The sequence below is a fragment of the Bolinopsis microptera genome, chromosome 3 (genome assembly GCF_026151205.1).
Source record: "Bolinopsis microptera isolate Bmic1 chromosome 3, MBARI_Bmic_1.0, whole genome shotgun sequence".
Lineage (NCBI taxonomy): Eukaryota > Metazoa > Ctenophora > Tentaculata > Lobata > Bolinopsidae > Bolinopsis > Bolinopsis microptera.
The window spans coordinates 11,763,651-11,778,183 of NC_087074.1; the positions used below are offsets into that span (position 1 = coordinate 11,763,651).

At 40.4% G+C, this 14,533-nt stretch overlaps 2 protein-coding genes across 2 annotated transcripts in view; one reads left to right on the top strand and one right to left on the bottom strand.

Annotated features, from left to right (window-relative positions):
- Window positions 1-14,533, bottom strand: part of LOC134813040 (sorting nexin-13-like) — a 44,938-nt gene that overhangs the window by 15,753 nt on the left and 14,652 nt on the right. The window contains exons 11-16 of the mRNA XM_063820715.1: window positions 13,630-13,764; window positions 7,658-7,765; window positions 4,070-4,195; window positions 907-1,123; window positions 625-761; window positions 244-329 (exon numbers count right to left, since the gene is read on the bottom strand). Of these exons, the coding sequence (XP_063676785.1) occupies window positions 244-329; window positions 625-761; window positions 907-1,123; window positions 4,070-4,195; window positions 7,658-7,765; window positions 13,630-13,764 (809 nt within the window). The remainder of the gene's footprint in view (window positions 1-243; window positions 330-624; window positions 762-906; window positions 1,124-4,069; window positions 4,196-7,657; window positions 7,766-13,629; window positions 13,765-14,533) is intronic.
- Window positions 7,810-13,701, top strand: LOC134813043 (sushi, von Willebrand factor type A, EGF and pentraxin domain-containing protein 1-like). The gene is made up of 7 exons (XM_063820718.1): window positions 7,810-7,902; window positions 8,032-8,106; window positions 8,904-9,059; window positions 9,240-9,386; window positions 12,959-13,057; window positions 13,239-13,442; window positions 13,612-13,701. The coding sequence occupies exons 1-7, from the start codon at window positions 7,857-7,859 to the stop codon at window positions 13,626-13,628; spliced, it is 744 nt and encodes a 247-aa protein (XP_063676788.1). The 5' UTR covers window positions 7,810-7,856; the 3' UTR covers window positions 13,629-13,701.

A 14,533-nucleotide genomic window follows, 5' to 3' on the forward strand; every position in this document is an offset into this window, starting at 1 on the left:
GAACGTGAATGTTGAGGAAGATTAAAGTACAACTAATTAGTTACACATTGCGGGCCTGAGGCACGCTTTCAGTAACTTTTTACATCAAGGTGCAAGCTACGTGAAAAGCTCCAGAAAAGAATCAATTTATAGATTACTAAATTTAGCCCGCTATATCTCATTTCTTGTCAGATTTTTCTAACATCAAGAATGATCAGTTCTCTAGAAAGATAATTTATTTGCGCTTGAAAAATAAAAATGTACCTGTTTTTCATATCGAACACCTCATCCGTGAGCAAGATCAGAACTTTTAAGGGAATATTCTCTTCGTCATCTAGTGAACTATTTGCCTGAAGATTTAGGTTTCAAATAACAGCTCTGAGCTCTGCTGAAAGTGAAGTCACGGATATATTTTGGTCCTTTATTCAGTAATATTTCAAATAATGCCCACCATTTATACGATATAAGGAATTTTAAGCGATAAATTTGCTATTACTGCGCTTTTTGATCTTGCAACTACAGGGTTTCGTCAGGATAAGGCATTTTTTCTGGGAATAGTGATTTAGAAAGTTGATTCAAAGAAGGCATTAACTAAAGTAATATGCCAAACTATATTAGATTAGAACAAACTTAAATCGGATTTACATCGAACTGTAAGCTCTCATCAAGATCCTCTGTTGGTTCAGGTGTAATGTCTGAAGCGTTGCTACTTCCCGAGCTGATGAACTCCATTACTTGCTCTAATACTTCTGGACTTTGGAGCGTTGCGTCGTCAAATAAACCTGACAAGTAATTTTACAATATTAACATGGTAATATAATTAACAACTGGTAATTTCATTTCTTTTCTTTAGCAGATCAAGATTATTTCAGTACAAATCAGAGTGGGATGATGAATTATGATTTACAAATATATTTAAAGTCTTACCTTTAAGGTATCCGTTAAGTGCGTCCTTTCTATTAGAGATATAATCCTTATCAAGTCCACTGAAGATGGAAGATTTAGGAAGATTAATGGAAGGTAATTGGTCTGATATCCGTGTCTGAAACTTCTTTATTTCCTCAAATGTTTTAGGAACTATCCACTGTTTCTCCTCGCCGTGATCCCCACGGTACTTAAGCACTACTCCGTACAATGCGTCTTGCTGCGGAGATCATATGGTTATGTGTCGTCACGTGGTTATGTGTCGTCACGTGGTTATGTGTCGTCACGTGGTTATGTGTCGTCACGTGGTTATGTGTCGTCACGTGGTTATGTGTCGTCACGTGTTTTGAACTTTTGAAGATTCGTAGCTGATAGCATGACGGTAACCGCGGGGGGGGGGGGGGGGGGGTGTTTTAACCGTGGCATTTACTTTAACCCCAACGAGAATAAAATGCATAACTAGTCGAACTGTCCGAAATTATATGCATTAATGATTAAGCAGTGCAATGTTTTACTCACGTTTCTAGCGCAGTGTATGTAATTGTAAAGTAAATTTCCCCCACTGTCGCGCGCACGTTTTTTCTATAATCATTAGTTCAAAAACGTCGAAATATTCGGTCTGCACAGATACACGAAGTCCAGTATCTCTTTGAGTTTGAGCGTGAAGAACGTCCAGGGCTTTTCATGATAAGCAGAGGTGCAACCAAGATGATTTCATACGAGAAAGGCTCATTTTCCATTTCATTGAAACAAAAATAGACTTGATTTATTGAAACAAATCAAAATAATAAATATAATTTTACTCCATAGATAAAGAAATAAACATCAAAACGAATTTAGAATAAAATTGTCTATTTTTTACAATAACACTAACAGATTACAGTGACTGTAAAAATTAGTATCTGCTGTAAGAATTAGTATCTGCTTTTAGGAAGAACTACAGTTCCTTGAATGTAAAGTGTCCTCAAGATAGCGATGTTTTTGTTGCAAATATCCTTTGCGAAGGGTTATATATTCTCCAAGGTAACTTTCTCTAACTGTAATATAGAGTGTTGTAGCTGGGGCAGGTCTACTTTAGCTGCCTCTGCAATGCAGCGCTTCCTGGTAAACTGTGCCCTGGACAGGCTGATCTGCTCTAGAGCTGATGTACGTGTTATCCCCGAGGAGACACGTTTAACAATACTGTCATACTCCGCGATATTTCCGTGCAGAGAGAATATTCTCATCGCTCTACGAACAGGTGGGCGAGTAGCAGGAGGTTAGCTGAGTAGGACTGGGGAGGGTTTAGAATGGGAGGTTCCGTTCTGGGGAGTATAACCACAGGAGTAGGAGGCAGGAGCAGTCAGTACAGGGAACTTTGATGGTACCGCGGGAGGAGATAGAGGCACAGGAACCAAAGCAGGGACCACAGGACCATCAGAGTGGTTGAGATCTGTTGTAGCTGGTAGACGGTGAATGACTGGAAGAAGAGGAGGATGCAACACACGCCACAGCAGAAGGCCGGTTAGAACTAATTGTTGAAGGAACAGAAGCAATCAGCAGACTAGAGGATTGGATGGACTGGGTCTCACAGCAGGAGTACAGTGGGTCGAACAAGGGTTCAAAACAATGATGATCTGGTGATCGTCAGGCTCGTCACTGAAACCACTCCGAACTGAGCTGTCCGGATACAATCACTGCACGTTAAGGATGGAAGGTCAGGAATGTAAGAGGTCCTGGAGCAGGTAGTGGAGACGTGACCAGCTGTCCCGCAGTGATCGTATTTAGGGGGAACTGTGTCAAGTTGTGTTCCCTGCATGATAGTTGTAGAGTGGAGAGATGAAAGAACTGGGAGACAAGGTCAACAGGAAATCGCGGCACGTGCGGAATCGCGATTTTTCCCATTTTCCGCGACAAATTTGTTACGTAAGTAAGATTTGGAACAATGAGAAAATTGATCAATTGTTAAGACAGTTAATCTATATTATAACTTTATAACATACTTTTGCGAACACAATATGGACTAAAACTCATGAGGGTAAAGGAAATATTTCTACGAACATGATGAACATGATAGTGAAAAACTTATACAAAGGATGCCACAATGCTGGCAACATGCTGCAACCTCTAAGTAGTTAGTAGCCACCTCTAAGTCGTACACACAAACCAACTAGAGAACTAGCAAGTCATTACCCTACAAACCAGTCTACCCCTAATTCATAATTCTATTCGTGCAAATACATTATCTTTTGATGCGATTTTCGAGATTTTCACCACGATTTCACCTTGTCGCGGCGCCGCGATTTTTGGCCTAAATAATCGCGATTTACTTTTGTCCTTGCTGGGAGAGGGGAAATTACAGGGCAATTAATGATCAGCCGTGCGTAGACCGTACATCAAGCAACCATTAAGTGCACACTGCACTGCACGCTAACCCTTCATTCAATGTGTGTTGGCCAGTCAACAGTGTGCAAAGTGCAAACCGTGCATGGAGCATGCGTCAACTGTATGTCGAGTGATCCGATCGTTCATCAAGAGTGCATGGACTGTTCGTTGGCAGATTAGCATGTTGCCATGATACGCTTATGACATAACCCCATTTAAGGTACATATAAATGCTGATTATGCGAACTTTATCCATTTCCTGCTAGTTTTTAAACAGCTTTCGACATTTAAAACGACATTTACGTCACCTCTCCCCCATACTCATATCACCATGCTACAGCGCTCTCTTAATATAAACTAATATGCTATACATTTCTATATTTAAGACTTTATTGTCATAATTGTAAGTACAATTAACATTCCAGAGCGCTGTTCAGTGTTCAAGTGTTATTTAATTGGTAGAATAACAATGACGCCTCATGGAAACTTACAAACACCTTTGTAGTGCTAACAATTATCCAACAACTGACTCAACAACTTAATAACCGTTGTAACGTAGTTTAATTGACTGTTTGTTTCCTTCCGTTTGTAAAAATATTGTAAAATTTAGGGAGCAGAATAATATGCTCAGTGGTATGATGATGGAATTTTGCTCTCAGCATTCAGCATTCTTCCCATAAAAATATTACTCGGTAACAATATGTTATTATCCTCTTAATTATCCCATTAATTATCCCATTAATTACTCTATTAATTATTTAATTATCCTATCAATTACCCCATTAATTACCCTATTAATTACCTTGTCTTTGCCCACCATTGAGACGTGTGGAATGTCTGCACTGAATCTGCCGTTAGGTGAGATAGCCACGGGTTTAAAGGCTGATGAACTACACGGCTCTTCTGGAGACATTTCGTCTAGTTGGTCCTGAGGAGGGGTTTTGCTGTTTTGTTCAATTTTTATGTGTGAGATCAATATTTTAAAACTTTGAAATATTCACAGAGTCTTTGATGTGTATTGTAAATATTTTCATGCCTTGTATTGGGTTTTCCTCAAGGTTGCTTTCTTTAAGCCGGATTAGGAATTATCATAATTACTTTTGGTCTAGTTCCGATTCAGATGCAGGTGCTAAGATCATATCAGTACCGCGCACTGATAACGTGCACTGATAACGCGCACTGATAACGCGCACTGATAACGCGCACTGATAACGCGCACTGCTTTATGTAATTTTAATATTATGTGTTAAAACTACGGTTAAAGTTATACACATTGGTCAATTGTCACCTCATCAAAGTTTGGGCTTGACACATTTCATTCGTATCAGTACACCAGAATCAATACGTTATGTAAGGTTGTCATTTATATCGTCACCTCCTATTTGGCTGCTTACTAAGTTACTAGCGGAACTCGTCCTTGTTTTGAATACTAATGAGATAATGTTGTGTCGTGTGTTTTCAGCTTTATATCACGTCACACGTGTTCCCAACCTTAAGTCGCGTGTTTGCTTGTTCAAGCTGACGACTGTTACAAAACGTAATTAGACGAATTGGAAGGCGTCAGCTGTCGAATCTAACATAATAAAATAGAATTCAACCTATTATATTATTACGTTTTTAACCATCATGTCTTTGTTATGCCTAACATAATGTTATCATCATTCTTTGCATAATAGTATCATAATAATATAATAATGCTGCCTGTCTCATGTCATTAGTGTTCCTAGCGTATAATAATTCTCGGTCACTGCTTTTTTTTTATCAAGACACTTATTTTACTTCGGAGTATTTCAACAGCCACATTGTTACACATGTGCAACCAGCCAATTACAGGAAGCCGAAGGATTTGTTTTTAGCCAGTGACGGTTAAGGTAGTGTGTACCGTACTTTCTTCGCCCGAGACTTTGCTGCAATGTGCAGCTCCTCATTTAACCCTCACACCCGATTTCTCGAGTATTCGGCTGAGTAGACCGGGGGCTGCGTAGACCACTCAGGATCCTTAGCTGAACGTCAACGACGCTCACCCCACGACCAGGCAGACAGTGGGATTTGAACCCGCAACTTCACGATTGCAAAGCTGGCGTTCTAACCAACTGCGCTACCTGGCCGTTCTTATCTACTAGAACTTAATTTGAATTCTTTAATTTCTTTTTGAACAAAAGCTTTTCTTTTACTGCTAAGGTTATATACTTTTACTGTAATATAAGGTTTACTTTCTATGAATTTAAGCATAATATTATAATGAGTCATGACGGTGCATTATTCACATTATTCTAAAGAGAATTCTGACCGTATCGCAGCCCTGACCATGTCGATGCAGTGCTTATCTAGACTTGGCTTATCTCCAAATATTCAAAATCTCAAAGTTCACAGTTAGAAGGGACTATGTTTAGTGAGTCTAACACCTCAAATAGTCTAGTTATAATACTAGAGATTAGCTGCTTAGAACTTCCGTGCGTGTCGAACTATGGTACGTATACCTGCTCAGACATGGCCACCTTAAATCTTTATTCATGTTTATTGTTTATTGTTTAAGGGGATCAAAGAAACGCCATCCTGGCGAGGTGAGGGTCCTATATTATAAACCCCTCCGGGATAGAATAAGATTATGATAATCCCGGCTCCCGCTAAATAGATTCTGATAATCCCGCCTCCCGCTGTTAGTTTTTTCCCGCTGAATAAATAACCCCGGCACAACTTCTATAATCCCGCCCCGCTAATTTGGCTCAACAAGATTTGTTTTGTTTTGATATTCCATGAGAATTTCAACTGCGCACTGTCACGTGTTTTGATGACGTGTATCACGTGACTAACTACTACGACGCGCATTGGTAAAAAATGTCACGTGACCTATGGCTTAACGTAAGAACTATAAATACACTTGATCTACGTATCGGTCTAATTGCAGGCGCTGGCAAAACTCCAGCACACTGCTTACATTACTTAAACTCTTACATTAATAGGACTTACCTGAGGACCCCAGGCTATTATGTTCATTAACATAATATATAGATTTGGCGGAATGACAGGCTGAGCGCGGCCCAGTAATAATAGGACCAGTTCCAGAACTTGTCTCGACGGTTACATTTGATTTTGTCCGGTTAATTTTGTCGTGTTTGATATAACTATAAGCCATGTATTATAGTCGTCTACTTTGATGAACTTCATGACACGATATCATTATTAGCTCCACCTTTTATCGCTTGCCAGGCTTAACTCGACGCCCCTTTAAGTCGATATTCATATTCATTCAACGTACTTCTGACTGAGGAATAATGTTTAGATATAACGCCAATTTCAAATGTCATAGTACCTTAGTTGTATTTATTTCAATTTGGTAGTCCCCAATTCCATTTCATATTTTCCATACTGATCTCATATGGCTAGAATTAAGAGTAAAATGTCAAATTTGTTGGTCCTAGCACTAACCCGGAGGGGTTTATAACACATAACACCGGCACGCTTAAGTTATATTAAAATAACCCCTCGTGCTAAAGCACGTCGGGGTTATTTTCATAATAATCCCTCGTGCTTCGCACTCGAAATTATTATAAATTTTTCCCGCGCGTCGCGGGAAAAATTGAAATATAATCCCTGCGCATGCCGGGGTTATGTGTGTTATATGACTATCCGTCAGAGCGCTCCACACGGCTCTCCCCTAAGCTCTTGCTAAATACTAGCCGTTTAAGCTGAATCTATATTGAACGACAATAGTAATGTCTAGTGTATTATCTCACGGAGCTGCCCCGAGCAGGCAAGATAAGGAGGTAACTGTCGTTAATGGGGGCTCAGTGGGGTATGCAAGTTAACACATGTTACAAGTTCAGGTAGCACGTGGTGTTACCAAGGTGACACGTGGTTACCAAGGGGATAGTCACGTGGGGGCTAAGGAACTCTATTACTTGGTTGATGTGGACCGTTTACAATGCTATTACGAGGTATCTGTAACTGTAACTTGTAAGATAGAAGCTGTGACAAAGGATAAACGCCAAGCTTATATTGTTGTTGTTTTATATAACGTATTGTTTTAAACTTGGCACCTTGTAGTTCTTATCTTTGAGAACGTGTTATTTATTTCATAACTAGCGTTGAGCATTTTTGTGAAGGTCATTGCAGAGAACTTCAAACCGCATTTGATTTCCCATTTTGTTGTCAGTTTGCATTTATTATTGAACTTACTACACTCGTTGTATTATGAAGAAAACACTATAAACAGCAATAAATATCACATTGTATCGTACGGTATTACCAAATGCAAATTCCCTGGATCCAAATTGTTCACCGTACATTGGTTGTTTCCGTTTCACGACAGATCCGTTAAGGCTTACCCAATCCGTTTTATTGTGTTTGATCCGTTTCACTATAATAAACAAGATATATTTCACCGTACCTGATTTAAGTCGAGTTCAGTAAGGCACCGGTAGTACAGCATGCTCTTTCTAAAAGTGTTGTAGTACTTCTTATCCTTGTTCAGTATGTTGTATATTCCCTCTTGTACCTGCAAATATTAACATTTATTGATTATGTTGAATTAAATATTTCTTTGTAGATAGCTGAAGTTCACGTACCAAAGAAGGAACGTTAGACCGATGTTTAACAAACAGTTGTTCATTTTAATTTGGTGGCTGATAGCAGGTGAGCAATATTTTATATCAAACTCGTTTATCAAACTCTTTGCTTGAACAAATTGTGATTTATAAAACATATAAAACACCACTACGAATATTTATCATGAGCTTAGTTTGAATCTGTTCTGAATCTCAGGGATATCGACTGAAATAGTGACAATATCAGATTGTAAACTTGGAGAAGAGTTGAACCCTACAGCTACAGCATGTAGTAAGATAATAGATTACTATTTGTTACCCCAAATTCCAGGAAATAACATAGCTTTTCAAAATTCACATATTAGATATTTATCACCGAAACAGGAGGTATTTATTTATCTGTAGCACAATCAGTTCCTTAAATAGCCAGGGGGAAAGCGCACGTCTCATCTTGTCGAAACGTCTGTAACACCACAGTAACACCACAGTAATACTACTGTAACACCACTGTAACACCTCTGTAACACCACTGTAACACCACAGTAATACCACAGTAACACCACAGTAACACCACTGTACCACCACTGTACCACCACTGTACCACCACAGTAACACCACAGTAACACCACAGTAACACCACAGTAACACCACTGTACCACCACTGTACCACCACTGTAACACCACTGTAACACCACTGTACCACCACTGTAACACCACTGTAACACCACTGTAACACCACTGTAACACCACTGTAACACCACTGTACCACCACTGTACCACCACTGTACCACCACAGTAACACCACAGTAACACCACAGTAACACCACAGTAACACCACTGTACCACCACTGTAACACCACTGTAACACCTCTGTAACACCACTGTAACACCACTGTAACACCACTGTAACACCACTGTACCACCACTGTAACACCACAGTAACACCACTGTAACACCACAGTAACACCACAGTAACACCACAGTAACACCACTGTACCACCACTGTAACACCACTGTAACACCTCTGTAACACCACTGTAACACCACTGTAACACGTAATAACTAATAACTAACGCGAGATTCCCCCAGCGATGTGCAGACCAGGGCACTACAGAAACAGTACAATGTCAGAGTGCGCTAAATGTGCTGTGAACAGTATTGCACCCTACAGAGAAAGTATATTGTACGAGAACTGTCCGAAGTGTTCAGATGGGGCTGTAGCCGATGAACCGAGGTGGCAGTGTAGTAAGTAATCATTACTTTTATTTTGGAGGGTAGCTTCAGGTTTGAATCAGTGGGAGAGAGATTTAATGATAACGTGCTACACTGTGTTTAGAAACTGAGTTCATTTTTATTTACATTTAAAGGATTTTATGTGCTGAGCTGAGACCGGTTGTATTAGCTCTCAACAAATATCTACTTCAGTTGAGTGTAGGATTGGGACGTACAGGAGCTCTGACCTGACTGTCTGTACGGGCTGTCCTCTCAATACGTACGCTAGTAGCACAGGGAGTTCGGAATGTGCGGAATGTGGGGCCGGAACAGCGGCTAACTCTCTGAGAACCGGATGTGGTGAGTAACTTATATCTATGATATAATTCTGTTTCTGTTCCATTAGGTGTGTTACATTTTAGATTTATTTGATTCAGGCGCGCGTTTACGTTTAAGAAATAAGGCTGACCATAAGTTGTTGATTCTTTAATCTTTTATGTTGTTTATCATCAAATAACATGATATTTTACATTAATCAGAGAAATTTTTTTAGTAATTATTTAGTATAATAAATACCAATAATTATAACTAAATTATCAAATTTACATAATCAAAATTTATGGAAGTAGGAACTTCCATGTTAATATAAAAACCGCGTTAAGAATAACTTTCCGCTTAGAATACAACCTATGACAATCGTCCATTTGCGAGATTATAAAGTGTCTCCTTTATTTCAAAGGTTATTTTAAATCAATTATTCCGAAACTTTCATTACTGAAATGAGAAATCTTCTCCTTTAAAGTCTTCTCAGAAATCACCGAAATCTCCAAAATCGCCGAAGTCGTCTCCGCCGAAGTCGTCTCCGCCGAAGTCGTCTCCACCAAAACCATCGTCCCCGCCGAAACCACCATCATCTCCTCCAAAACCACCATCATCTCCTCCAAAACCACCATCATCTCCTCCAAAACCACCATCATCTCCTCCAAAACCACCATCATCTCCTCCAAAACCACCATCATCTCCTCCAAAACCACCATCATCTCCTCCAAAACCACCATCATCTTCCTCTGGGAAGAGATCAGCTGGAGCTTCACGGACTTCCCCAAATCCAGGCGTCTCCTCACATTTAGACGCTTCTATACAGCACAACCTAGGACAGACGCTCTGCATCCAAATACCACCAGCAGTTTCCAAAGAGCATTCTGAAGGAGAAGCACCCATGGTGGCACAGAACCAGTCGTCAGGAGGCAGGTTAGCGCAGTAGTCACCTCCACACTTCGGTAAGTCTTCACAGAACAGGATCTCCGCTAGACCTGCCGTGATAACTCCGTCTTCAGGAGCGTCCATCCCTACAAATGAGATGGCCAGCTCACCGTACTTAGATAAGTCAACGTCATTGCTGAAACACCACGGAGCAGGAGCCACGCCCTCAGGATTTCTGCAGTAATTATGATTCAGATTTGAACCATGAGCCATGGCAGCTTTACCATATTCAACTAAATCTTCATTGACGTAACCGAACAGCCCCTTGGCCACCACTGCCTGCCAGTTGAGGCACTTCAAAGCAGGATAGCTCACAGTTTCATCTTTCGGGCCGTTGTAGTTCTTTCCATTGCCACTCCAATCACCACCATCTATCTGCACACATGCCTGCAAGATCCTACTGTCAGGACCGTAAAGATCCTGTACAACACAGTGGTTCTCAGCCCCAACTAGACGGTACCCAGAGTTGCACTCTACCTCCAAAACTTCCCTATTTTGCAGCATGCCTCTGTTCAGAACCCTACCATTTTCTATAATTGGAAGGTGACACGTTCCAGTTGGAGGGTCTCCGACTCCCGCAAGGACGTTAACATTGTGCTCCAAAGTTCCACAGTCACTGGGGTGGAACTGGCAGGTGTGGGGACACAATGCCATCACTGCACTAATCCCACACAACTTCAAATAGCTGGAACAGTCTCCCTTCGTGAAGCTCTCGTTGTCTTTACAAGAATCACGTGCACATACCAAGCAGGTTCCAGCACAGATTTTCTTTATTTTTTCATTCTTGCAGTTTTCCCACTTCTTACCCTGTTCGGCACATGTCAACTCAAATCCTGGTGTGTCAAGACATTCTGGACGTCCAGTAAAGTCCCAAACTTTATTTTTGTTGGCTGGAGCCGATGTTTTTGGGTCATATCCCTCAACAAGTGGACCTTCGTTAGAGACACATTCTTGGTCCGCTTTTGTGCACGTGTAGGTACTTTTACACCATTTTGGTGAGTGAACTGGACACTTTGTAACCGGATCATAGCCTGCTTTGTCATCAACCAAGGTGACCTCAGCAGCCTTTAGGTTGTTCTCAATACCACAAATATTACCACCTCGAGGGATGAGGAAATGACCTCTTCTCATCCAAGTGTCACCCCTGCTGTCCCGAACTATGTAATACTCTGTCCCTGACTCGTCTTTATGTGTACCAACTATCAGGACGTTGATGTGTGTGAAAATTGTAGATTTACCGTTGATCACGTGACCATTCTCACCAGTCAACCAGGAGGAGTATCCATCAATGAGGCCGTCTTGGTCGTTGTCAAAGTACTTGGCAGTGTACGCATCCCAATCTTCAACCAGCTTGCTCTTTCTTTGTAGGTACGAGCATTTCATTTCGTCCGTGCTCATCTTTGCAAAGACAAAACCTGATTTCTCCAGCCATTCATCCACTTCTTCAGGCAGCATCCTTGACTGTTCTCCTACATGGATGGGATTCAGCTGGACTTGCAAGCCGTTAGGAGCTTGAGCCGCCCTACAAATAGAGGATTCAGCAAGGGCACCACCTTGAAAGGGCAGGTACAAATCATCTGGAGCCAACCTCTGCTGAACATTGACCCATTTCACCAGATGATCAATCTGAACATCAGAACATCCACTGTAGAAACAGTCGATTATCTCCTGCTCTGATAACTTAGTCGGGGTCTTCCCTGTTAATTTCTGGTACCCGATCTCCAGAGCTCCTGTCAAAGCAAAGGCAGCAGTGTTTTCACAGAGGCCTCCAGTGAAGGGGTGTCGCCTGGAATGAGGGGGGATACCGGGTAGGTCGTATTGTAGACTAGATGATTTCCTCTGGTGGAGCGTATCAATCGCATTGGCAGCAGCAAGAGCTGCAATTAGGACGACGGCAGCTAACATGGTTGCATTAAGAATGTGTCTGATAAAAAAAGAAAAAAAGGCTGCTTTACTTCTTAAAATTTAAAATATGTAAAATTGTCGACAGTTTGGACCATTCATTTATTCTGGCGAATCAAATCACACCATAGGGAAGCCCATCATCGACACAAACAAACATTTTTGCATCAAATTGCATCATGCGTTGTGGCAGATCATTGGCAAATTATCAAGATTAAAAACAACAAAACCGTTCTTGTCCCCCCCTGTCGAGCTTCCGAACCTTTCAAAACTAAACTTAGAAAAGCTATTATTTTCCTACCAATGAATCTATTATCGGCTATGAAATGAAACTGTGATCTCTAATTAATCAATCAATGAATTTCGAATATCTGTCAACTCCAAAACATTTAAGCCGCTATTTAAAATTAGGCGATATATAAAGTCTTTTCTTTAGTCAGAAAAAGTACATCAAATTCTGTAAATTCTCGGCTGACGTGGATCCATCATTATCTTCAAAGACTCGAGATTTGAGGATTGACAATATATTTCCTAGCTTAGTTAATTGTGACACGTCATGCATTTCGACGAAATAATTAGCATGCTTATGGAAGTTGCTAACATGTAGTACCCCAGTCGACAACTCCTGAACATTGGTGGGGTTTAAAAGGCGAATGTACGAACCAACTTATCTAAATTATTGTATTTGCATTATAAAGCTAATTAATCACAACTATAATCAATAACTATCTTACTTTTATTTAGTTTTGTTAATAAAATTGTTCCAGACAAGTGTCCAGTGGGAGAGTACAGGAGTTCAGATATGGACACGTGTTCAAAGTGTGCTACAGAGGGAACTGAACCGAATGTAGAACAGAGTACTTGTGGTATGTTATATAGGTACACTGTTATTATTCGTAAAATGCTGTTATATATACTCCTTTTTAACAACGTTAAACACTTGAACAGTCACCCTCACTTCTTTATGCTCGACCTATTCTGATTTTATACATTTTTAAATCGGCTTAAACATGATAGCAATGCTAATTAATATTCCCCCTATAACAGTTGATATTCCGACTTGTGGACCCGTGAACATCCCCAACTCTATAGTGAGCAGTGACAGTGAGGAGCAGCTACGTGGAACTGTTGTGCACGTGACATGTATCGATGGTTTTCACCACGTGGGCACAGAGAGTATCACGTGTCAGGGATCACGTGACTGGTCACATGATAGTATTGTTGATACAGCGCGAACATGTCAGAGATTAGGTGAGATTAAATGAAGAGTTAACCAACTTGGTAGGCCACGTTTTGAGGTGATTAAGTTACAATGTTTTGAAATGCTAGGGCCTTTCAAAACCTTGTAACCGGTCAATAAAACCTCAAAACAAACACATGCTTATATAATATATAACCACAAAACTAACCAACTCTCAAGAAAACAAACATTTCTAACCTCGTCGAACAAGAAAGGAGTGATTGGAAGGGAGGTTATGGCAGTTTCTAGTCTAGCTACCACTCTACTGTCGATGTCGTTGATCCTGTTAGGTGCATCCTCTGAGAGTCCTTCAAGGTAGATCCTCTTCGCTTCCTGATGGGAAACACAGGTTTGTTACTTATTCAACTAGGGGAGAGGGGGTGGGGGCAACCTATTCAACTTATTTTTCCCAATCCAAATTTATGGATAACTGGTTAAATTAGGACAACTTTTCTTAAGAAGACATTAAGAAGTCCCCTCTGAGGATGTAAATACAATTCGGTTACAGCTAGAGAACACAATGCGTCCAGTAAATTCCAATTTCATGGGCCAATTAGGACACATTTTGCCTTTTTTTGTACAAAATTGACTTTTTAAAATAAAAGTTGTCTCATTGTTTCTAACAAATAGATAAACATTCTGCTTGTACTGGATGGAGAGAAAAATTTTTAAAACTGTCTAAAAAAGCCAAAAATCAACAAAAAGCAGCCAGAAACTAGTCAGAGAAGCCCAAATCGAAAATAGCACTGTCCAGTGCGTGTCCGAGCAGAAATGTGTCATTTTAAGGGGGCATACACCAAAACAGTGGTTTGTGCCGTCCAGACCAAATGACCTCATAGGCAGTTTAGTGACCTTCTAGCGCACCGTTTCCACACCAAAAAAGATTATTTTGAGAATACCCATTTTTGTAATCGAGCAAAGCCAAAAAATCACATTTTCTCCCATAACTTCAAAGGGAAGCATTTTAGGGCGTTTTGTTGTTCATAACTCATATATAAATGTGCTAGTTGCGGTTATTTTGCACCCTTCAAAAAGTCACTAGCACATTCCTATCAAAATTTTAGAAAAATCAGTAAATATTAAAAACGAAAAATGTGCCTAA